This window comes from Anthonomus grandis, chromosome 10, assembly GCF_022605725.1.
Source record: "Anthonomus grandis grandis chromosome 10, icAntGran1.3, whole genome shotgun sequence".
Classification (NCBI taxonomy): Eukaryota; Metazoa; Arthropoda; class Insecta; order Coleoptera; family Curculionidae; genus Anthonomus; species Anthonomus grandis.
Genome location: NC_065555.1, coordinates 1,625,038 through 1,649,324, shown reverse-complemented (window position 1 = coordinate 1,649,324; position 24,287 = coordinate 1,625,038). Strand labels below are relative to the sequence as shown.

Sequence of the window (24,287 nt, the reverse complement as noted above, 5' to 3'; positions counted from 1 at the left end):
TTATCTTGATGTCCTACAGCTTAAATCCAGTTTTAGATCTTAACCAGTAAAATATTTTACTCAATTTTACATAACTCTAAAGTTGGTGCTGTATAATCCTCATTTTATATTTACAAAATTTTAATTATGCACCTCCTGATTATTGTATTTAATATAGTTGTTTTGTGTAGAATCGAATTAAACTCGACCCATGAATAGATAATAATAAATTCGTGATGCGTGGCTTTCGAAGTCCGTCCCTGTCTACGCATTCCGATTTCTACACAATCTCCAAAATAGAGGTAGACGATTTGGGATATTTAACTTTATTTTAAAAAAATGCAATAAAAAGGGAGTTTTTGAAGAGCCCGAAATTTTATATTAAAAAAAATAAATATTTCGACCCTATTTTATTATTTTAACGCGTAAATTGCCCACTTAATATATTAAATTAAAAACCATTTTAAGTAAATATCATACATGTTTTTATAAACATCTTTTTACTGCCCAACGGTACCATTGGGGCCATGAAAACGCCCCCCCAAAAAAGACGCTAATTTTTTAATGTTCCCGATTTTTGATTTTCGCGCCATAGTGACAAAGCCCTGGAAGATGGCGCCACCGTTTTGTTAGCAAATTTCTTCACAAAAATGGCGTCAGAAAGTTTGGTGAGCGAGTGTTGTAGAATTTCGGCTTGATTAACGATACAATATATCGTTCTTTTCTTAATTTAACATTGTAAATAATTAATGTAGAACTTGTACATTAGTTTAACGTTAAAATTAGCTTCGTAACGTTACCTTTAGTGACTAAAAAGTGCCTCTGTAGTTTGTGAATAGATTGTCCCCACATTTTTCGGGAGCCATATTAATGACTTTTTAAAGCGAATTTACCGACTTTTAAGGCTTTTCTCGATTTAAATGAGAGGTACGTATTATTTAAATGAAATCTTTAATTAATTTAACGTTAGATTTGCACAGAATTTTTAGTAGTAAAACCTGTTTTTGAGACCGAAAGCGTTTCATGTTTCATACATGTCAGAGGTCATGACTTCTTTTAAAATTTGGACGTTAAGATGATGCTTTGTATAAGATGTGGAACGTTTCAGGCTGATTCAATCAATAAACATTTATGTTTTCCATAAAATCTCTTTATAAATAAACAACTTTTCATTAAAACCCACACAAAGGATCTTCCTCTTTAGTATTGATGAAATATGAATGCTCAAGGTTACCAAATATAATGGGATCTGCTTCAGGTTTATCTGGGATGGTTGGATTAATGGAATTTTTTCTGTACAGTTCATGTAATTTAAATCCTATTCATTTATATTTTATGTTTGGCAGGAAATTTGTTTTTATACATCTCTTCAGTGCTTTTTTTACATAAATTGTTTCCAAAATTGCTCTCGAGTAAAATGCTGTACCTTCTCTATTTCTACACATACAGGTACTGTCACTATAAAAAAATATTATTCACAAATCTTTTTTATGTCAGTTGTATTGTATTGGCATATGGAGTTTACTTCATCTTAGGCTAGGCAAGCAATTGTGATTTTAATTCAATTTATTCTTTGCATTAATTCAAATTCAAATATGCTTTATTGTTTGAACAAAACTTCACCTAATCCTAAAGAAACAATGTTTGAATTAATAAAATCAACTATATCTAACTTTTCTTAACTTCAACATTTAGGGATAAAAAAAAGAAAAACATTTAAAACAAACAGGTTAGGAAAAGAGCTAGGTCTCCCTTAATTAATTAAAATCTGATTGTCGTTGAAATATTCAGCCACAGAGTGATAAGCTTGACCACTCAGAAATCTCCTCAAGAGAAACTTAAATTTGATGAGAGATTTTGCCCCTCTAATGTCCTCTGGTAGGTGCTTAAAGATTTTTATACCTTCATAAAAAATTGATCTCTTCACCAAGGCAAATGTTGGAATGGGAAGCCGCAAATTATTCCGCTGGCGGGTGACATATCGTGGATTCTGTAGGACAAACCTGTATTGATGGGAGAAAATAAGGCATGCCACTTCCTGTATGTATAGGCAGTAGATTGTAAGAATGCGCTCCCTGATAAAATATGGTCGGCATGTTTCTGTAGAACAAACAACATCTGTGGAAGATAGTTGCTTGCACTACCCCAAAAGCAGACACCATACCTGAGATGGGACTTAATCAGGGAAAAGTACACGGCTCTCCCAATCCCCATGCCAAGCTCCCGACAGGCCACCCTAACAGCAAAACAACCCGCAGAAACCCTATTGCTGAGACTCCGTATATGGTCCTCAAACTTAAGTTCCTTGTCAATCACCAGACCCAAAAACTTATTGTTAGAATAAGGCGGGACAGGGCAGTTAGCAATAAGAATATTATCAAGACTACCGTTATTTGTAAAACAAATTAGTTTGGTCTTCTCTGGATTTAATGATAGTAAATTAGTAAGAGCAGAAATATTTTCAGTCCCATTCCACCATACCAATTATGGCATTAATGAGCAAATTACACCAATGGCTGGAAGTGCTAATGGTCTGTCAGGACAGATAAACTTTTTTGACTCTAGGATAACATCTTTTAAGGGGCAGTTAAAGAATATTATTTCATAGGGGCTTTAATTAATTAACTCATCTACACCTTTCACTGATTTATAGATAGTTTTGTATCTGAATATATATGTTTGTATGGGTATGCTATGTAATACTTTTGTAAATGGATTCCGTTAATAAATAAATAAATACATAAATAGTCAAAGTCAAAAATAGCCTTATTGTTATGTAACATCATCTGTTGTTAACAAAGCATTATATAAAATCTTAAAGATAGTTGACAACATAATCTTTTACAAAAATATAAAAATTTTAACAATTCTTACATACATAGAATATAGAACACACCCAAAGAAAGGGTAGTAAGAATTCATATTAGCAAGAGTTTCTTTATATTTTTCCTAAAACGTTTTTCACAATTTATTAGCCTTATATAAAGGGGTAGGTGGTTAAAAAGCCTTCTGCCCCCGTACACAAAAGAGGACTTAATCTGCTCACTTTTTGGGATAGGCAGAGGTAAAGAGAAGGTTGTTCGGAGATTGTAACCCGAGGAGGGGGGGCCAAGCTGATGGCGATATTTTTTGTGGATAAGACAAACAGTCTCTAAAATAAAAAGGCATGGAAATGTCAGGACAGAGTGTTTTAAAAATAATGGCCTACAGGGGCTACGAAAGGGAGCTGCACACATGTAGCGTATGGCTCTTTTTTGCAAAATAAATAGAGAGCTGAACAAATACTGAGAGCACACACCCCAAAACACAATACCGTATCTCAGATAAGACTCAATAAGAGCATGGTAGGCAATTTTGGCCACATCAAGTCCCAGAGAATGTGTTATTACTCTAATAGCATAGCAGTTGGATGATAACTTCCCTAATAAAGAGGAGATATGATTTTCAAATAAATAAATAAATAAATTTGTTCTGAACCACTCATATATAAGTTGAAGATCAGCCAACATGGCTATTCTCAAAGAGTCGGTATCATACCCATGCCAGAGAACGGTGGTGTCGTCAGCAAAGAGCGTGAATTTTCCCTGGATATTAAGTCGGATGAGGTCGTTAATATATAGGAGAAAAAGTATTGGTCCCAGTACCGACCCCTGAGGTACTCCCCAGGCAACAGATTGATATTCAGAATACTCCGACCCCACATACACTCTCTGACGACGACGGCTTCAGATATGAACAAAACCAACTCGCCGCCAAGCCCCTAAAACCATAGTGGAGGAGCTCCCGCAGCAGAACCTCGTGACTGACGCAGTCGAAGGCGTTCGACAAGTCACAAAACACAGTAGCGGAAACTCCACCACCGTTAATCTGACAGTAGATATCACTCAAAAAGTTAAACATTGCGTCTTTGTGTTTTTACTTTCTTGAAAGCCAAACTGAGAACCACTAAGAATAATCTTTGATTTTAAATAAGACATCACACGTTTTTTAACCAATTTTTCAATAATCTTTGAAAGTGTGGACAGAGGGGATATTGGTCTAAAGTTTGATGGTTCAGCGAGGCTGCCTGTCTTATGAATTGGGATAACTTTAGCAGATTTTAGGCAAGCAAGAAAGGTGCCCATAACCCATGATGCATTTATAGCCTCAACAAGGACACTCAGAGAGATGTCCGGCATGTTCAGGAGTATTTTGGCAGATAGGCCATCCTCCCCGGCTGAGTTTTTGTTTTTTATAGAAGTTAATACCTCCTTAAGCTCAACCAAGTCTGTAGGTATAAAGAAAAATGATCCTTGAATACTGGTGCTTGATAAATAAGTAAGTGGATCTGTTGTTGGGAAACCCAAATGTTGGCTTTTTGCCCATTGACTAAACAAACAAATAAATAATTAAAAGAGACACAATTTTTTTTTTTTTTTGATATTAGATGGGATGGGCCAGAATCCTATAACCTCTCCGACGGTTGTATTGTTAGACCGCTCTCAATATGGACCCGGTGGGCCCTTGGTATGCCTCTTATAACAGATTGGCGGCGGGGGAACATCATCCCCTGGCCGCTGCGGCCGCTGCTGCCGCCGCAGCTGCCTCAGCTACGACTACAGCAACATCGGCAGCACCCACTCATACAGCCGTCCTGCCCGGAGGGTTTTTGTCCCCTCCCACTGTGGGATACGATACTGTGTTCAGTCCGTTGTTTCATGGGGCCGTAGCCGCTAGTGGGGCCAAGCCGCATTATGTTGCACAGGTGAGTTATTCAAAGTTTTATTGTCCAACAGGAACAAACAACATATAAGATCAAACTCACTAATTAATAATTTTTAATTGGCATGTGGCTTTATGCAGTCTTATAAATACATTTGTTTCTACATTGGGAGTGCCTCAGGGCAGCAATGTTAAACCTTTACTGTGTGTAATTTTCATTAACCACTTACCCGAGTGTGTTAAATTTTCCCAAAGCCTAGTTTTTGCTGATGATTTTAAAATATTGAATCAAATTAGTTCTCCTAATGATGTCTCTTAATATCAAGCAAGTGTTATTTAATCAGCTTTACCTGAAAAAATAGCCCAATATTATTTATTTACAGACTTGCCATTTTACAATAAATAGAACTAATTACTAAATACAGTATAGATATACATTGCTATACAAAAAAAAAATGAAAGTATATATCACAATATATGCCTTAAAGATCCTCTAACTCTTGCCTCTGAAGTTCCAAAAAAATCTACAGATTGTTGCATAGAGTTTGCATTATTTAACATTCTTGTAATAGGGTTATTTTTGCCATAATTTGTAGAATGGTAAGGAACATAAAAAACGTTAGTATGCCGATTCCTTCTTATAGGTACATTCAGACATACTAGACTTAAAAGATCTGGACAATCAATTAGACCATTAATAATCTTGTGAAGTAAACGAATTTCAAGATTTAGTCTCCTTCCTTCCAAAGTATCAATATTAAGTAGCGATCTTAATTCACTATAAGAATAATCATCTCTGATATAACCTTACTGTAACCAATATAACGAAGAAACTTATTCTGCACTCGCTCAATTGCAGTTACATGTGTTACATAACAAGGGTTCCAGATAGGTGAGCAATACTCTAGAACACTTCTAACTAGCGAGCAATATAGTTTCTTTATCGTAAAAATTGAAAAGCCCTTACTAGAAAAACCTAACATGAGCCCGAGAGATAATACCCAATATATGAATATCAAATGATAATTTGTTGTCCAATACAACACCAAGATCCTTCATTTAACTTATTCAGGTAACCTTTAAGTTAGTATGGTTGATGGAATAATTGTAAGAAATAGGACTTTTTACTCTTCAAAATGATATATGATAGCATTTTTTTACGTTAAGGTCCATATGATTTGCTTGACACCAGCCATAAAAATTATCAATGTCTTCCTGAAGAAGCTTAACATCAGTCATTGTTCTAATAGGCCGAAATATCTTTACATCATCTGCAAACATTAGTACCGAGCTATTTTTTATATTTTGAGGTAAATATTATAGGAACAAATTGAACAGAAGGGGACCGCAGTGTGACCGTTGAGGTACCCCTGATGAAACAATTATCGATCTAGACACCGAACTACCATATTTGACTCTCTGCATTCTATCAGTTAGAAAACTATTTAACCAATCAGCTACCCTACCGCTAATTCCCAAGGCCCTTAACTTTGCAACCAAGAAATTATGGTCCACTCTATCAAAGGCCTTGGAAAAGTCAGTATAAACAGAGTCGACTTGACACCCTTACTCCATATTGCTTAAAATAAAATTTATGTACATTAAAAGATTTGTATTGGTAGATCTATTTTTTATGAATCCATGTTGCTCACTATTAAGTATACCACGACAATCACTGTACAGTTTTTTAGCAACAAGGGAGTCAAACAGTTTAGGTATTTCACTCTGAATGGAGACTCCCCTATAATTATCAACAGCCGCTCTATTCCCTGATTTAAATATGGGTTTTATATTGCTCACCTTCCAGAAATCTGGAAAAATTCCTGATTCCATTGATTTGTTAAAAATCATTGCTAGAGGAATAGTCAAAGTGTAAACACATTTCTATAAAAAGTAACATGGTATTCCATCTGGCCCAATACTTAGTTTAAATGGCATTGAAATTATTCCATCTATTATATCAATTAAACTAAAATGATAATAATTTACATTTATACAATTTTGAAAAACATGATTATTGGAATGATCTTTTACCGGCATTTTATATACACTAGAAAAAAGTCAGAAAATAGATTAACAAGTTCCTGACTATTATGACTATTAATGCCATTAAATTCAACTGTTTGAGGCAACATAAAATGTTTTCTTTTTTCATTAATGAATGACCAAAAAGATTGAGGATTATCATTAATATTGTGCTCTATATTAAGAGTAAGTTCTTTGCACTTTCTTCTAAGTGTTAAAAATGTTTCATAATCATAAATTTTACCTGACTCCATGTACAATTTATGGGTTTTCTTTTTTTCTATGACCATCCTACGTAGTTCAGCGCTAAACCACTTTGGAAAGGATGAGGTTTTAAATTTTTTAAAAGGTACAAAATGCTGAATACCCTGAAATAAAATGTCGTAAAATAATGACACATAATCATTTACATTTAAGTTTGCAAAATAAGTTTGCCAATCAATCCCTGCAAAAAATCATTTAATGGAAAGTAGTTACAATTATTATAGTCATAAAAATACTCTTCATAGTTACTGGATATATTATCACAATTAATATGAACTCCAAAAGTTATGGCAGTAATGTGTCAATAGCTTCTGACACATCTAAATCTTTTATATCCGAAAAAACTAAATCTAAAAGAGTATTCCTACTGTTTACTACAAAGTTAAGTTGATACATGTTAAGAAAATTAAAACAGATAAACTATTTGCTAATAATACTATTAACTAATACCTGTTACTTCATTTTTCCATGAAACTTCAGGAATGTTGTAATCTCCAACTGTCACAACAATCCTACAATTATCAATATCAAAATATTTACTAAATAAACTATCCATTGTATTGCAATGAGATTGATAAACTTCTAATTTAGATTGGGGAGGAATATATACACAGCCTAAAATAATTATTGTCTTATTAATTTTTACTTCAACAAAAACCTGTTCAACATTATTTTCAATAATTTCTATTAATTTTGATTGCAAGTTTTTTGCTACCGCAATTAAGACGCCGCCTCCGCGTTTTTTACCAGTCTCTGGCCCTCTATCAACTCTATATATGTTAAAGTTTAATGGTCCAATTTCCGCATCTTCAAAGTCCTTATTCAACCAAGTTTCACTCAACATTATAATATCATAGGTACATGATAATGCAGCCTGGGAGAAATCGAAAAGTTTTGTCCTCATTCCACCCACATTCTGATAGTAAATCATGAGATTCTGAAATGTTTTTTGATGATATTGTTTGTACCCGTAGTTTTGTTTTTATTCAACCGAACCAATTATATGACTATAAATAATATTGTAATTAGTAGAAAGACTGAATGCCAAGACTTGGGGGTTTATTTGCATACAAACCTTAAATTTAATAAACACCAGGACATAAAAAAAGCATATAGGGCACTGGTTTTGTTATTATAGAAACTCAAGGTGGTTTAAAATAGATACTGTAATTAGACTGTTCAATGCACTAGTTTGACCTCAGCCTATGCAGCTATAATAGGGTCACCTCAAGAAAAGGTTCATTGTAACAACCTTTACCTTACTTCCGAGTGCCTGGAAGAATTTGAAATAAATCCTTGACTGCCTTGAAAGGTATAACAGTATTTAATTTGCTCTATACATTTAGAAGAAAGGTCAACAAGGTTTTGATGTAAAAAAGTCGGGGGTCCAACTAAATTTAACTTTTTTTGATTCCTTTTTTCAAGCATGTGTTGGTCTTTGAATTTTTTTCTTAAAAATTATACAAGGAAAGTGATTTTTCAAATAGTTGCATAATCTGGAAAGTATACTCGTACAGGGACAGTATTATTTTGAATTGCTATGACATATTGCTACATTATTCCACGGGAGTCATAAAATATTTATTTTCAAGATTTTTAAGAAGTGTTACCAATGGTCACATGGACGCTTCGCCACTGGTGTTGATCCACCCTGAAAAAAACCAGGCTGATCAGGCAAAGTTTGCCTGACTAAGATGTTTAATTCCGTGAAACAGGTTACAATAAATGCAGGTCTCAAAGGCCTTAGAACAGTTGGACAAAATGGAAATTGAACGATAGTTCCCCACCATATTTCCTGACTTAAAGCCAAGGCAAATTTTTACTTGTTTCCAAATGTTGGGAAAAATGCTTGTGCCTAGTGACATATTGAATAATATGCATAGAGGTTCAGTGAAAGCAGAAAAAAGTGAAACCAAGGAAATGTTACAGTCTCTTATTTTTACTGTACTAGGCCAGTTATGCTACAATAAATTTGTGAGTGTATAAGACATAACTCTATCGTGCATAACTATACCAGAAAATGTGAATATTTACAGTGGCAAGAAGTATGGAAACATTGTATAAATCTTTAATTTTGTACCATTAGGGCAGTATACAAAAAACTACATTATCTTTTTGTGATATTTACTTTGCAACCCCATGGTCTTAATGCTCCTTGATGCCTCCACGTTGAGTCTATTAGAGTCTCATAATAATCAACAGAAATTTTATTCCATTCTTCCAGCAAAACTAGCCACACATCTTCTGAGTTTTTGATATTTGTTTGTCTAATTTCAAAGATTCTTTATAGGGTCCAAATCTTGTGATCGAGAAGACTAATTTATCGTCACTATTTAGGCGGTGTGTTTAGGATCATTATCTTGTTGGAAAATCCATTACAATCACTATATAAAATATGTCAACATATTTTTGAGTGCATCAAACTAGTGGACCAGTCCCAGATCGCCTTTCACACCATCAGATTTCCTCCAGCATGTTTAACAGTTGGAATGAAATACTTTGGGATGAAACTTTGACCTTTAAACTTTTTAAATATATTGTAGAACACACTTTCATATAAATTAAATATGATTTAATCTCTGGAAAGTATTGAAGCCCACTAGTTCCAGTGGTGATCTCTAGCAAACTTTAATCTGGCCACTCTATGCCAACTCGTCAACCATGGTTTTTTGTAATGCAATATTTTATTTATTTATTTATTCATTTATTGCCCAACAGGAAAACCACAATACAAAAGACAATTATAATATGGTAACAAAAAAAATACAACTCAACTAACAAACTTAAACAAACTATGCATATAACAAGAGTAAACCCACCCAAAGGCAATTATGAGTAGTACAATAGAAAGAAAAAACTGAAGCATCCAAAACACCTCCGGCCTACCTAATACTGCTCAAATCAAGAATTTTAATGAATTAACTGTAATCAATTGAGAACCAATAATTTATGCTGCAAAAGATAATGCTTGCATCACCTTTTTTTTTAAAGCAGTTGTAGAGCCAATAAAATGGCCAATGTTATTCTCACTATTTAGTGTGTTTAACCATGAACAGGTTTGGGTTGGTACGGGTCTTCTCGAGATAAAATTGAACAGGCTTTCTTGTGTGTATAGGAGGTACAAAAGAATTTAATTCACCCAATCAACTTTATTGCAGTAGAGTTTAAATAGAAAAAGTTGGCTGCTTAGTATGACACAATGTTTAAGGGATAAAAAGTTAAATCTCTGAAGAAGCAAGCTATGATCACAGTCTCTTGGGGGGTCATGTAAGAACACTTTACGTTTGAGTATTCCTTCTCTTCTTGAAATATTTTTTATTTATAGCACCCCTTAAATTCTGTTTAAAAATGTCAGTTTGCTTCACAACAATTTTCTGTCATATTACTTGCACTTAGGCATTGTAGTGCATAATAATTCAATAAAGCACAAGAGCAAGAACTGAAGAAAATTTTATAGAAGGATCTGTAAAACGTTTCCATACTTTTGTGGACAGCAAAATACTACAATCACTATTTAAATTCCAGAGTTTTAACAAACTTACACAGAACACCCTCTTTGTTGTTGATAAGGTAGTTGTGAGAAACAGTGAAAAAAAAAATATTTCCACACTTTTGTTCGCCAAGACCTAAGATCTGATCAAAGAAAATACTAATAAGCTGTTGTTTTTGTTCAATAGCCTTAGTGGCAATTTGATTAAATTCTTCTTTATTAGGTAACTCAACAACATCGTGCTTTAGCTGCCCAAGTAGCTTCTAAGCAAGCGAGCGAAAATGCCGAATTTCAGCCTCAAGCTCAAGCTTTCTTCGATCAGGGGGCGCATGCCTGGCAACAAAACAGCCCCTTTGGTATATTGCCCCATGAAAGTGTCGTGGCGACCTCAACTGGAAAACCTGTAAGTTTTAAAGCGTTTTTTCCGCATCGAGAGTAACTGAAACTTGTGTTTAGGTGCCAGTAACGCTTACGGAAGTGAACAGTTCCAAAGCGTTCACTTCCTCGACCACTACCAACTTGCAACAGTCGTGCATCGTGACCTCGCCGTCGACAACGAAAGAGTATCGGGTGCCTCAACCGCAAAATCGGGCATTTTTAAGGTAATGTTTTTTGTTTTGTGAAAAAAGTTCATCAGGGGAAAATTGCCGAGTTCTTCTTCTAGTTCACCAAATCCACCGGCGAGACCGTTGGAAAAGTCGTTCACGTCACCGCCGGCGAAACAGCAGAGCGCCCCGCAAATTCAGACGAAAGCGCAGACTAAAATTTATTCGGAGCTTGGTAGTCAAAGGGAGCAACAGCAGCAGCAACAACAACAACAGCAAAGGTATTCACTTCTAAATAAAATAAAATAAAATAAAATAAAATAAAATAAATAGAACAAAATTCGTATCAATACTAAACTGAACTGAAATTGAATAAAATAAACTAATATAGCCTTGAAGCTCAAGTGCTTGTGGAGGCATATAAATTAATTAAAGTAAAGTGTAACATAAAATACAAATATGAGTATATGAAACTTAGATAAAATAAACGCTACAAAACTGCCTATAAATTTAAACAAAAAAGTAACTATAATAAAATCCAAATATTTGCATACTGGTAACAAAAAAAGTCAAATATATCGCATATGTTTATTTAAATATGAATATCTTCACTCAAAATCTATACTTGTACCTCCTTTTTAAACGTCTTCATACTTTGGATTTCCTCTAAATGATCAGGCATCATATTGCAGAATCTTGGAGAATAATAATACAGCAATGTTGGATATGCACCTCTGTTTCTTGTATTTAAATTATGTCTATTTAAGTTTATATCTATTTTATTTTTCTTAAAGTTTTTTAATATCTCGAAACAGTAGAGTTGACGCATATTCAACAGCAACAACTTCTGAGTAGTTAAATAAGACTTTTGGCGCATAAATTCAAAATAACTTAATTATGTTGTTGAAGTGTGGAACGAATGTAAATTCAGAGTCAAAGGTTATACCAAGATCAGTAATTTGCTCTAAATAGTATCATTAATAAAGTAATTAAAATGTAAGGGTGTTTTTGATCTAGAGTAACTGACCACACTACATTTAGCCGCATTCAAGCCTAACCTGTTAACAGCGCACCATACCTCCAATGTATTTAGACAGTTCTGAAGAAAAACACAATCCTCCAAACCATATACATTTAAATATAGCTTCAAATCATCGGCAAAAGCCAGCCTATGACAAGTGAATGACTCAATCAAGTCATTTATAAAAAAGCTAAACAGGAACGGACCCAGGTTCGAGCCCTGTGGCACACCCGACGTTACGTTAAAAAGTTTCGATTTAAAGCCCTCATATTCAACATATTGAGATCTACCAATCAAGTAGGAATGAAATAAATTATATAATCTCCCTGAAAAACCATACTGAGTTAATTTATGCAGCAAAATATAGTGAAAGGCTTTTTGGAAGTCGGTATAAATAACATCGACTTGAGTATTAACATCAAGTGATTCACAGATGTGGCTAGACAGACAGGATAAGTTAGTAACACAAGATCGCCCGCTAAAAAATCTATGCTGGTCTACACAGATGAGTTCTTTTGCGTGACTAAATAGCGACCGATTCAGGATAATATCGAAAATTTTTGAGAAGTTACAGAGTAATGAGATTGGCCTGTAATTGGCGATTTGATCAGAGTCCCCAGCTTTTAAAATAGGTATTATTTTAGCAGTCTTCCAAATTTCAGGAATCTGTTCTGTTGACATTGACATATTAAGATGAAAATGTAGGTCACCGGATCAGCCAGGACACGAATGCAATCTTTAACCAAGAAGCGGCACACCGTCTACACCAGATGTTAACTTATTTTTTTACTAGCCAAAATAATCTGGGTAACGTTGATACTTACGTTGGAAATGTCAAAGTGGGGCACATTATACAGACGTCGACGAATGGTTCAGTTTTTGATATATACAACTTATATTCATTGCATATTTGTAGTTTGATAAGGCGTCTAAGAGAATGGAATTTATTTTAAAAGAATGGAGAATTGTACATTTTAAAGTCCTTGAAAGCCTTTTCTTCCCTATAAATTTTATTAATCAATTGTCGAGAATAATAATTTGGAATTCTTCTTTTACGTTGCTGCTTAAGAGCAATGTGTGCGGCAAATATGCCATTCAATATATCATATAGAGCTCCACATGCATCATCAACGCTAGAGGATAAATACACAGTAGACCAGTCAGCTTCAAGGATCGAGTCATAAAGGAGATAGAAGTTAGCCTTTCTAAAGTTAAAAGAATGAGATAAGTTTTTATTAAGCTGAAAATTATAGACACGTTGACCTGAGATAAATAAAATAAATAGTATAACAGGTAGGTCACCCAATTACAGGAAATACAAAAATAAATAAGTCTTGATAAAGTTCTGAAACAAAAACCAAAGAGGAAAAAGAACCAAAAAATATTTTAACAAAATTACTTAATACGTCATAACCCTGACGTAAACTATAAAATAAATAAACAATAGACGACAGTAATAGATCAATTGAGGAGTAACTTTTTAAACTGGTCGATACTTTGGTAAATAGTGCTAATTGAAATCAAAACCAACAAACTCCAGGCGGAGAAAAAGCCAATAAACAGTTGGACATAACGCTTTTTGAACCATTACTGTGGATATAATGCGTTTTGTTGTGGCCGATATGTGACATAATGAATAAAAAAAGATAAAACCCAGCTAAGCAGTTTTTTCACTTAATATAAAATAAAACACTTAAACCAAAGAGATACAAAAAATAATTTTAATAGAAAAACTTCTTAAGAAAAAATCTAGCTTGGAGCAATTGTACGTACTTTTGTCGCAATTTTTACTCTAATCCTTGGCTATTTTCTGCTACAGAAACGCTCTGATCGAGGTTTTCCATCATAACAACAACAGCCACATTGGCAACTTTTAAAAAATCAAATGGCGAATTGGCCAAATATCGTAATGCGTTTTGATGTATCAGATCTCGCGGATATAATGCTATTTGATTTATTCTGAGTTAATACGTATATAGAAAAGGTCAAAATAAATAAAAATAAACCGCAATAAACTGAATTTTGTCCTCGAGTGGACATAATGCGCTTTGATACGTTGCTCCTCAATTAATCTTGCTAATTATTACTTTCAAAGAATCATAGAAAATATCACAATTAAACAAATTATAGATATAATTTATGGGTGCTCGAGTTAGCATATTAGTTTTAGGACGTTGACAATAAAAAGCTATGGAACATCTTGCGTTTAACCTGTGAATTATGTATCTAATTTCATTTAGTAACTCGATACAATCAATTTTATTATTTGTGAGTTTGTATAAAAAGGTAATTCCTAATATATGCCTTCTGGTTTGCAAGGATGCCATTTCAAACCTATCTAATAAAAAATCATTGTCTAGTCTCTAGCAGGATAAACGCCATCCTGTTTGAAAGCTTGAGAATTATTATATAGAGAGACTCGAGCTTTATAATATCGATTCGGTAAATTGGATGCCAAATGAGACAACCGCACTCCAAGTACAGAATTTTTAGTCTGTTAGGGTTTTGAAAATTCTTGCTATTGCGAATAATAAATCCCAAAGATTTAGAGGCAGTTAAAACATTATTTAGATGAGTCTTGAACTCAAAGCTACAATCAAAATTAACTCGTAATCTCACTACATCTTAATAAAATATTATTATCAGTTGCGTAATCAAATATTATTGAATTCTGTTTTACAAGTACAACTTGTTTCTTTTATACCATATATTAGTTTTACTTATTTGATCTTGCAAATCAATACAATCCTGGATATAGTAATAATATTTAGAAAAAGCTTAAGTTCGTCTGCAAACTTGAGTCTTGGGCATTTCATAAGCACATCAAAAAAATATCAGTCAAAAAGAACCTAAATTAGAGAGAGCCTATTATTACATTATACCTGTGGGACACCTGAGGAAATCTCTTAATAATTATAAGAACAGAACCCCTCAATTTCGATAAATTGAATGATTGCGGCTATTTAAATAAGATTGTACAAAAGCAACCAACTTATCCGAAAAAATAAAAAGAAAAGCTTTGAAGGGCCTTCTGAAAGTCCGCATCAACCTGACCAAACTGATCCAGCGTAGTACAGTTACTCTGAGAAGTACATGTCAAGTTTGGAGCACAGGACTTTCTCTGCATAAATTCATGCTGATCTGATGATATAAAACTTTTAATTTGTGAATAGTTTTGATGGAAAATGCCCAATTGGAAAAGCTTAGAAAAGTTGCACAGAATCGAAATAGGCCTGTAATTACGGAGCTCCGTTGGATCGCCTTTTTTCAAAACAGGTATGACTCTGGCGGTTGTTCTGTAACTTGGAAAAAATACCAGTTTCAATAGATTTTTTGAAGACAAAAAGAAGTGTCTTGGAAAAAAACATGTATGCTTTTACAACAAAGCTTGGAATGGAGCCAATACATGCAGTTAATTTGTATTTTAACTTGAAATTCATTTATCCGTCTAAAATATCTAATTTTAATTTTGAGTCAAATATTATGACCCCAAACTCATAATTCAAATACGGACTATTTGCTTGCTTTATGGCATTGTAGCGAGGCAATTGCCAGTACAAGTTACGCACTATTTTCTTGACGAACAGGTTGTACACCGTAGCGATGAAATAAGACAACGTTTCGTGCAAACAAGCAGTTTCAGTTTATTTTAGCATTTCAGGTTAGCTTCATCGGCAATTTTGGAACAGCCAGCACCAATATCGAACTTGAAATTTATGCCGTTACCTTTGACTTTGTTTTTAAGCCATATTTTTGTATTTTGTGACTCAACTGTATTCAGCTCACCAATTTGCTTTTCGAATTGAACTCACAAAAACTATTTACCCTCAATCTTTCTTTTTTTCCTAGGCTCACTTCTGGCTCCTTGACTCTGACATATAACTGCAAAATATTGTTTCCGCAAGCACTTTTTGCAAGTTTTGCCAAAACCATCCCTTTACGTGCCTCGAACCACAATACATGCAGTACTTCTTGTCCATCATTGTAGTCTCAGACTTCTAAGCATCAAATCTCTTCTTAATAAAAAAGGCTTTATGAACCCTAATTAAAGACCTTAATAGAATAGCCTTATTTTAAGTAAAATTAGAATGATGTAAAAGTTTCTCCTGGACCTGCTTGCTTAAAAAACCACTCATAATTCTGTCCTCTGGGTATTTGGTGTTTTTAATTCCCTTTCTTAGTTCAGTGAGAGAAGAATCAAAGCTCTGCCCTTCTCTTAGAAAATCGATTCTGCGCACAGTAATTTTCAAAGTCACTTAAAACCAAGGTAGCCTCCATTAAATAACTCTATCACCTAAAAGATTTTGAAATTCCGCCAACTTTTTCTTGCCCTTGTCGTCACCATGAAATTCTCAAACTTTTGCCTTAAATCGTCAATTTTCAGACGCATTTCCTTCCAAATTCAGGTGGTATTAACATGAATTTCGGTATTTTTTAAGGGGTGCTTTTGCCTCCGGTGGCTTCAAAAATACGCTTTGTTTTCTAATCCAGTTAATCTGACATCAAGTATTATTCTGTACTCATAGCAAAAATTATCAAAGAGTCAACTTTAGCTTAACAATTTGATTTTAGAGAAAAAAATAAAAACCCTACTGAGCTCAGTAGTGAGCAGGTCATCTCGTGAGAGGTATTACTAGTTTGTACGTACAAGCAAAACAATTTAACCTTTGGGACATATAAACAATTTTTTGATACATTTTTTCTCTACTTTCTGTCTCTTTGAGATATTGGACGAGTTTTTTCGATCTGATTTTAACTAAAAATTATTACGCTGACATACAAAACGATGTCTTATTAATTATACTGAGTATTTCAATGAGTAGTTCACCTTCAAGATTCTTTAGAAAAAATTCGCAATGATCAATAGTTAGTTCCAACAGTTCAGTTTGAGAACATTCTTAATTAGCTAACATAACACTTTAGCCACGCGTTAATAAATATTAAAAAATAATTGTATAAAGGCCGAACATTTCTTCGCGGAGCAACGAGGAGCCGCAGAGTCAGTCGTCTCCGATCAGTTTTTCCATAATGGACGCCCCAGGACGTTTAAACTATTCGGGCAGTAACGCGTCGGGCAAACGACCGCCGCATTTCCAGCATAATTACAGACACTATCAGCCCCAGCAGCCCCAAAGCGGTACTCCGGAGGCGGATTTCCAGAGGCCCAAAAGCGGACCGGACTATCAACCGAGGTAAGGATTTTTTTTTGTTTTTTGTTTTTACGGATTATACCGATAGCACCCGGTTATATAAAAAAACCCAATCGGTCGGTAATTTTCAATTAAATATTTATTTATTGCCTTTCTTGTACAAAGGCTTTACCAGAGCTAACTTTAACTCTGTGGGGAAAACTTTTTGGATCACATTATATAAATACTAACGTTTGCGAACCGTTATTGAGTAAGAATGGAACAACTTTATGTACTTGGAAGAAACCTAAAATTACTTCAAATGTTTGGAATAAAATGAGAAGTTATTTCTGTTTCCTGAATATAATTTTCAAAAGCTGGAAGAGCAAAAATGACGCCCAAGACCTGGAATAAACTGAAGAATTACTTGAGGTTACTGAAACATATAAAAAAGTAAATTCTAATGTTTGGAAGAAAAAAATGTTATATTCTATTTATGTTTTAGCATTCAGGGTGTTTCGGAACTATGGGATCAAAATTTTAGGGGTTATTCAGTGCAACAGTAGAAAACATTTGAGTATAGGAACCCATGTCCGGAAAAGTGTCACTACGGCGTTACGACGCGTTCAAATGTAAAAAGAGGATGAATTGCTTAAATAGGATTTTATGCATTTAATTTTTGCCGTTTGTACATGATAGCAACATAACAATTGTTTAAATTGTCAATGTCAACGTTTAAAAATCTTATAGCTGATGATTTTAAATAATTTACTGGCGCTTATGTGTTGTTATCTTTAAAAACGATAACATTGGAGCAGTCTCTTGGCCTCCTAGGTAGTGATGCGAAGAGTCCGGATGAATCGTCCGTTCAATCCGAATATCAAATTATTCCGAATCAATCCGGATATCTAAATCGTCCGGATACACGCCGCCCGTTCGATCGACAATGAAATAAAAGCTTGTACGAGGCTCACGAAGTGACACGAAGTTCCACGTTCCACCGGCTAAGAGAATCCGAATTAAATCGTCCAGACAAATAACCCGGCAATCGGCAATATCGTCGCGTCGCCTTGTGTAAATATTGCTTTATCTATCCTTATGGTACTGGTTTAGAAACATAAGAGACAATACGAGAACGCCCAAAGTTTTTTTTTGTAAACAAAGCATTTTTGTATTGATATTTTGCATCGTTTAAAATATACTTGATTTATTACATACATAATTAGCTATTTTAGTTTTAACATCATGTAGAAATCCGTAAAAACGAAATGTCTAATGGGTTGCATAATGCATACCTTATATTCGAAAAATCGAGCATTCGAAGCATCGAGCCCGAAGGCCGAAACATGGCATAATTTGCCGAACGGGCCAGACATCGAGCGGATTAATTAATCCGGATAAAAAAACCGAATTTTCAATTCATCCGAATCAATATTGTCCGGATATTGAATTAATCCGGATTTTTACAACACTACTCCTAGGTGACCCGATTTAAGGTCGCTCGATTTTTTCCTGTGGGGGACATGTAAAGTCTTATTAGGTCCACGAAACTCCAGCAGAAACAGAACGAGACTTAATTGGACGAATTATAGCAGCATCTGAAATCATTCAAAACGAGTAACAAATTTTTAGTCAAATCCGCCGAAATCATGTGCGACGTTTAAATCGGTGTAGTGAGATTTTGAACAATTATTGTGAGGGTACAAACGGTAAAAATTAAATGAATTAAATCCTATTTAGGCCATTCATGGACTTTCTAAAGCTTAACGCGTTTTAGGGCTGTAGTGACACTTTTCCGGACATGGGTCCCTATACTTGAATGTTTTCTACTGTTGCACTGAATAATCCCTAAAAGTTTGATCCCATAGCTCTGAAACACCCTGTATTCTCATCTGATTTATGTTAATATTAACAAACGGCTTTTGTATTAGATTTAGTAATTACCAAATGAAGGATTTTAATAATTATATTTGAAAAAAAAAGAATTTATAAAGGAATCCCACTGATTATGTTTCTATTTCCAGTTCTAACGGTTCCGAATGCAACGTTGCCGTACCCCGCAGGCCCAGTCCGTTACAGGCGCATTCTCAGGCATCGCCGCTCGGCCACGCCCAAAGTCCGGCCTATCCGATGTACAACAGTCCCATGAATTCAATGTCTTCGCCTCAGCAAAATTCTAGTAGTCAGCAGGTAAGAATTCGTTCGAATTATTCCCACAAAAAAAAAATTAATTCTTATACAAATGTTGTGTCACAGTATCCTTTTGATTTTTTTGCCCTTACGGAAATCTGGCTAGATAAAGACTGTGAAACCCATTGTTTTAATTTGCCAGTATATAAGTTAATAAGACAAGACAGAGAGGGTCGTGGTGGAGGAATTGCACTATACATAAAACAACTTAAATTTGGCTTTTAATAATTTTGAAGTATTGGGCATATCATTTACAAATAAAAAACGATCTTTCGCCCTTATTACGTACGATATATCGTGCACCTGCCAATAGCATACCAGCTTTTTTAGATAACTTGGAGCATCTTTTTAGGTTAACTTTAAATTTCGATTACGTAATTATAACAGGCGACTTCAATATTGATCTTTTAAAACAAAATACATATTCGGATAGATTAAAACTTATTTTAGAGTATTTTAATGTTTCACAGCGTATTTCAGAACCAACAAGAATTAACATGAACACTGGTGATGGTACCCTTATTGATTATATAATGTGCAGTAATGATTTGGTGTTATTAAACTCAGAGTCGCTTGCCATAGCAGAAACAATCACGGATTATAATATGATTTATTCAATATTTCAATATGATAACATAAAGGTTAAAAAAAACCCATGACTTACAGAGTTTATCAGAGTTAATTTTATAAACGATGGTTTGCTTATAAATTGGGATCAGATGTACCTCCTTACAGATATTAATGACAAAGTGCAGTTTTTTAATGCACATACTTTACAGCTTTTAAATACACATGCTCCGACTAAAAATACAATTATTAAAGAGAAAATATACTGTCCATGGATAACCGAAAATATAAAAACTCTTATCAAATTACCTAATCGTGCTCATAAAAAATATCTGAATAGTAAATCTCAAAAAACTACACAAAACATGCTATAATACGAGACAAAATAACATTTTTTAATCAATTATCGAACAAAAAGGGACAATAATTTTGGAGAATAGCAGATAAACTATTCTTAACTAAAGGAAAAAAATATCAAAACGATCTACCTACTAATATATCAAATTCAACAGATATTGGGAATTTTTTTAATACTGTTTCCACCCTACCTGATACTGCAAATAAAGCATGTATTGACTTTTATCAAAATAATACCATAAATAATATAAAACTTAATTTCCAGCTTTTAGACCAAGACAATATGATTAAAATAATCTCGACTATTAAATCAAATGCAACGGGAATCGATGGTATTTCTATAAAAGATATAAAAGTGTGTTTGCCTTTTTGCTTCAGTCCTTTATTGCATATTATTAACGAATGTATTCTTCAACAAAATTCAGTCTCTAAATGTGTGGAAAAGGGCAATTATTAAACCCATTCGAAAAAATTCAAATCCGAAAGAGCATAAACATCTCAGACCAATTAGTATTCTACCAGCATCATCTAAAATTCTGAAAAAACATATTTTTAATCAAATTTCAAATTTTGTTGATATTCATAAAATTATCCCCGATTGTCAATCCAGTTTCAGGAAAAACTTTAGCACGTCTACAAGTTTGGTAATGAGGGTAAATGAGGAGAATGGTCAGCCAACATGTATGGCCTTATTGGACTTTACTAGGGCTTTTGACCCCATTAACCATGATATGTTATTGGCGAAATGAAAATACATTGGTATTTCAGAGAGCTTTATAGTTTTTTTCAAGGATTATTTGCGTAATAGAGACAGTTCTGTTATGGTGCTTCGGCAGTCTGAAAAGCATTACTCCGAATTTACACCTTTTAACCAGGGAGTTCCTCAAGGCTCTATATTGTCGCCGTTACTTTCTCTATTTACGTGGCTGATATGTACAAAGTAATAAAACACGCCACTTTGCAACAATATGCCGATGATTCCCAAGTTTATATTCCAATTCACATTAATAATATAATTCTATCAAAATTTTAATAATGATTTAGTTAGTCTGCATAAATATGCAGAAAATTATAATCTTAAGCTTAATGCCACAAAATCTAAAATTCTTATTATGTGCTCCAACTTTAATACAAGGCAAAGGCTCGAACACAACTTTTCCTTAAATCCTATATCTATTGATAATACTTCAATTCCTGTTGTTTGCGAGGCAAAAAATTTAGGCGTTATATTTGACAGCTCTCTCTCCCTTTTGAATTACACATAAAAAATAAAACGAAAACTGCTTATTTACGTTTAAAAAAACTTTTTAATTTTAAGCGAAATTTATCGGCAAAACAAAAGTACTTATTGTGCGATAGTCTTATTTTGTCATTGTTTGATTATGGTGAGGTTGTCTATGGAAATTCTTTATTATACAAAATTAAAAAAAATATCCAAAAGTCCAAAACTTCTGTATGAGAAATTCCTCTCTTAAAATCTTAGGTTAATTAATTGTATATCTTACTTTGCATTCCTATATAAAAACGTTATTTTCATTTTTGTAAAATTGTTTCTGTAAATTGTAAAGGGCTTTTTCATCCCTTCTTTGCTTGTGCTTACTAGGGAAAATGGTTTTATAATCGAGAGAATAGTCCTACTTGTCAATGTAATTTTTTTTTCCTTGTAATTTATATTGGCCTAACTAACACTGTAAATTTTGACAAATAAATCATTTTGATATATTTGATGTTGTCGTTTAAAACGTAGGTTGCACCCCCGTCACCTCTAGACGTCTCGGTGCCACGCCCCAATTCGCAAACCGGCGGCAACGTCGCGTACCCGTCGGTTATAACTAGAGCTTTAAACTCCGACAAGGCCTTCCCCGAACGGTACGAGCACGCCAATCAGCCAAATCAACAGCCCAGTCAGGTACGGGTCACTAAAACCAAAAAAATAATCCGTTGTCATGTTTTTTTTTCTTCTATTAAAGCCTTGCTGGGACGATAGACAAGGACAGCAACAGCAGCAACAACAACAACAAAGAAAGTTCCAGAGTGCCCAATCGAATACGCAGTCGAATTATAGTAATTCTAGCCTAGAAATTAGCGCTGGCCGACAAGCTGCTGATGGTCAGAGGCAGCAGTATTTCGATTCGAACAGTGGACATCAGGTACAGTTTGATTGGAATCTTTTTTATATTTTTTGGGACAAGTTCTATAGGAGAACAAGTTCATCAAGTGGTGGTAAAGTAATACTTCCAGAATAGATTTTTCACGACCTCTTATTGTCGAAATTTCCTATTGTCTAATAGGATTCTCTCCTGTTGAATGTTTACACTTGACTCAAAAAAGCTTATTAAGATATTTAGGAAAAAACCGATTTTTAAAAAAAGTTTGACATCGTGTATCTTGAAAATGAAGCATTTCTGGACCACCAGAATCACCCCCTGGAGTTTGGCCACATACTTAGATAACACACTGTATGTTAAATAACATTATAGTAGTAGCATTCAAAACCGTGTGAAATGTATAAAAAAAACCAGTTATAGAGTGAGGCTTTCCTTCAGTTTTTATTACTACGGCACTGGAACGCGCAGAAAATTGAAATTATAAACGTAATTTACGGAAGTATTGTACATTAGTTTTCACTATATAAAAATTCGTTCTACGTTATACAGGGTTACTCAAAATGAGTGATTCTTAAAGGAAATTGAAATCCCTTTCTAACGAGGTATCATGTTCCTATATCTAAGGTTTCTGAAATAAAAGCAATTAATAGTAAATACGCGTGGATGTTTTTTTAAAATAGTGACCTAATAAACATTCATTAAAATGGAAAGAAATAGTTATTCAAATGAAGTTTTGGTGAAGGCAATGTGACAAAGTTGTAGCAAGAACATGCAGAAAGTTGAACGAAATATAACCCCATTTACAAAAAATGGATAAAAGAAAATTTGTGTGAATGCAAAATAACTTACTATACAATTTGGAATAATGATACAAGTTTACCCAAGCCTGTAACGTCTGATGAGGACAAGATCGTGAATGTTTTAGCCTACTTTCACGCATATCCGCAAGCTTCCATCCGGAGTGCAGCAGATGATTTAGGCCTAACTTATTGTTTTGTGCAAAAAATTGTGGACGACAATAATCTGACACGCGCTCAAGAGGATCCAAACTTTCTAAAAAAAATATGGAAGTTAGGGATCTCGGAGGAGTAATTTTCGATTCTAAGTTGACATTTGTGTCTCATGCCGAAAAGTTAGTTCAGAAAGCGTATAGAAATCTAGGATTTATAACTAGATGCAATCAAGACTGACTTCTCATGCTCTGTCTATAAAGTTCTTTACTGTTCGTTAGTCCGTTCTGGTTTGGAGTATGCTAGTTCCGTATGATCTCCATTTTATAAATCGCATATTGAAAATATTGAGAAAGTCTAACATAAATAAATTCTTAAGAAATTGTTGTTTTAAATTTAAGGTTAGCTAATGGTCATACTGTTTACAAATCGGTCATGCCAGTTCTCTCTTTGGACCCGTTTGAGTTAAGGCGTAATAATTCAGACTTGTGTCTTATTTTTACATTAATATCTGGCATGACTGATTGTGATTATCTTTTAAATGGGCTGAATTTTCGAGCGCAAAAATTGACTAGACTTTAAAAACTCTTCTATGTAGATTTTCATAGTAGTTCTTATGGACAGCACAATCCTATAACTAGAATGCAACGTTCTTTCGATAGGTATAGTCTTGACTTGCACGTTTCTTTCCCTCAAATTAATTAGTGACTCGTGACTTTAACAGGTTTCTTTAAATTAATTTGTGTCTTACTATTATCTAGTTTAAGTTGTATTAATATGAGTATCTTTTGTATTATGTTCTTTTTGTAAAATTGGTGGATACCGTTAATAAATAAAAAAGGTAATTTTAATAGAAGAAATCAACATTTTTAGGCTAATCAACATCCACATGCGTTTAAGGAAATGGGATTTCAAGAATTTATTTTTAATGTTTTTTGTTTACTAAAATGCAATCAAATAG

The 24,287-nt window shown here is 33.9% G+C and overlaps 1 protein-coding gene across 2 annotated transcripts in view; it reads left to right on the top strand.

The window, feature by feature from the left end:
- The first annotated feature begins 616 nt into the window (after positions 1–616).
- Positions 617–24,287, top strand: part of LOC126741017 (atrophin-1) — a 62,754-nt gene continuing 39,083 nt past the window's right edge. For both annotated transcript variants that reach the window (XM_050447275.1, XM_050447274.1), the window contains exons 1-9: positions 617–906; positions 4,406–4,723; positions 10,683–10,862; positions 10,916–11,061; positions 11,124–11,285; positions 16,987–17,217; positions 19,179–19,344; positions 22,016–22,177; positions 22,239–22,418. In XM_050447275.1, coding sequence (XP_050303232.1) covers positions 4,466–4,723; positions 10,683–10,862; positions 10,916–11,061; positions 11,124–11,285; positions 16,987–17,217; positions 19,179–19,344; positions 22,016–22,177; positions 22,239–22,418 — 1,485 coding nt within the window. In that variant the 5' untranslated portion in view covers positions 617–906; positions 4,406–4,465. The remainder of the gene's footprint in view (positions 907–4,405; positions 4,724–10,682; positions 10,863–10,915; positions 11,062–11,123; positions 11,286–16,986; positions 17,218–19,178; positions 19,345–22,015; positions 22,178–22,238; positions 22,419–24,287) is intronic.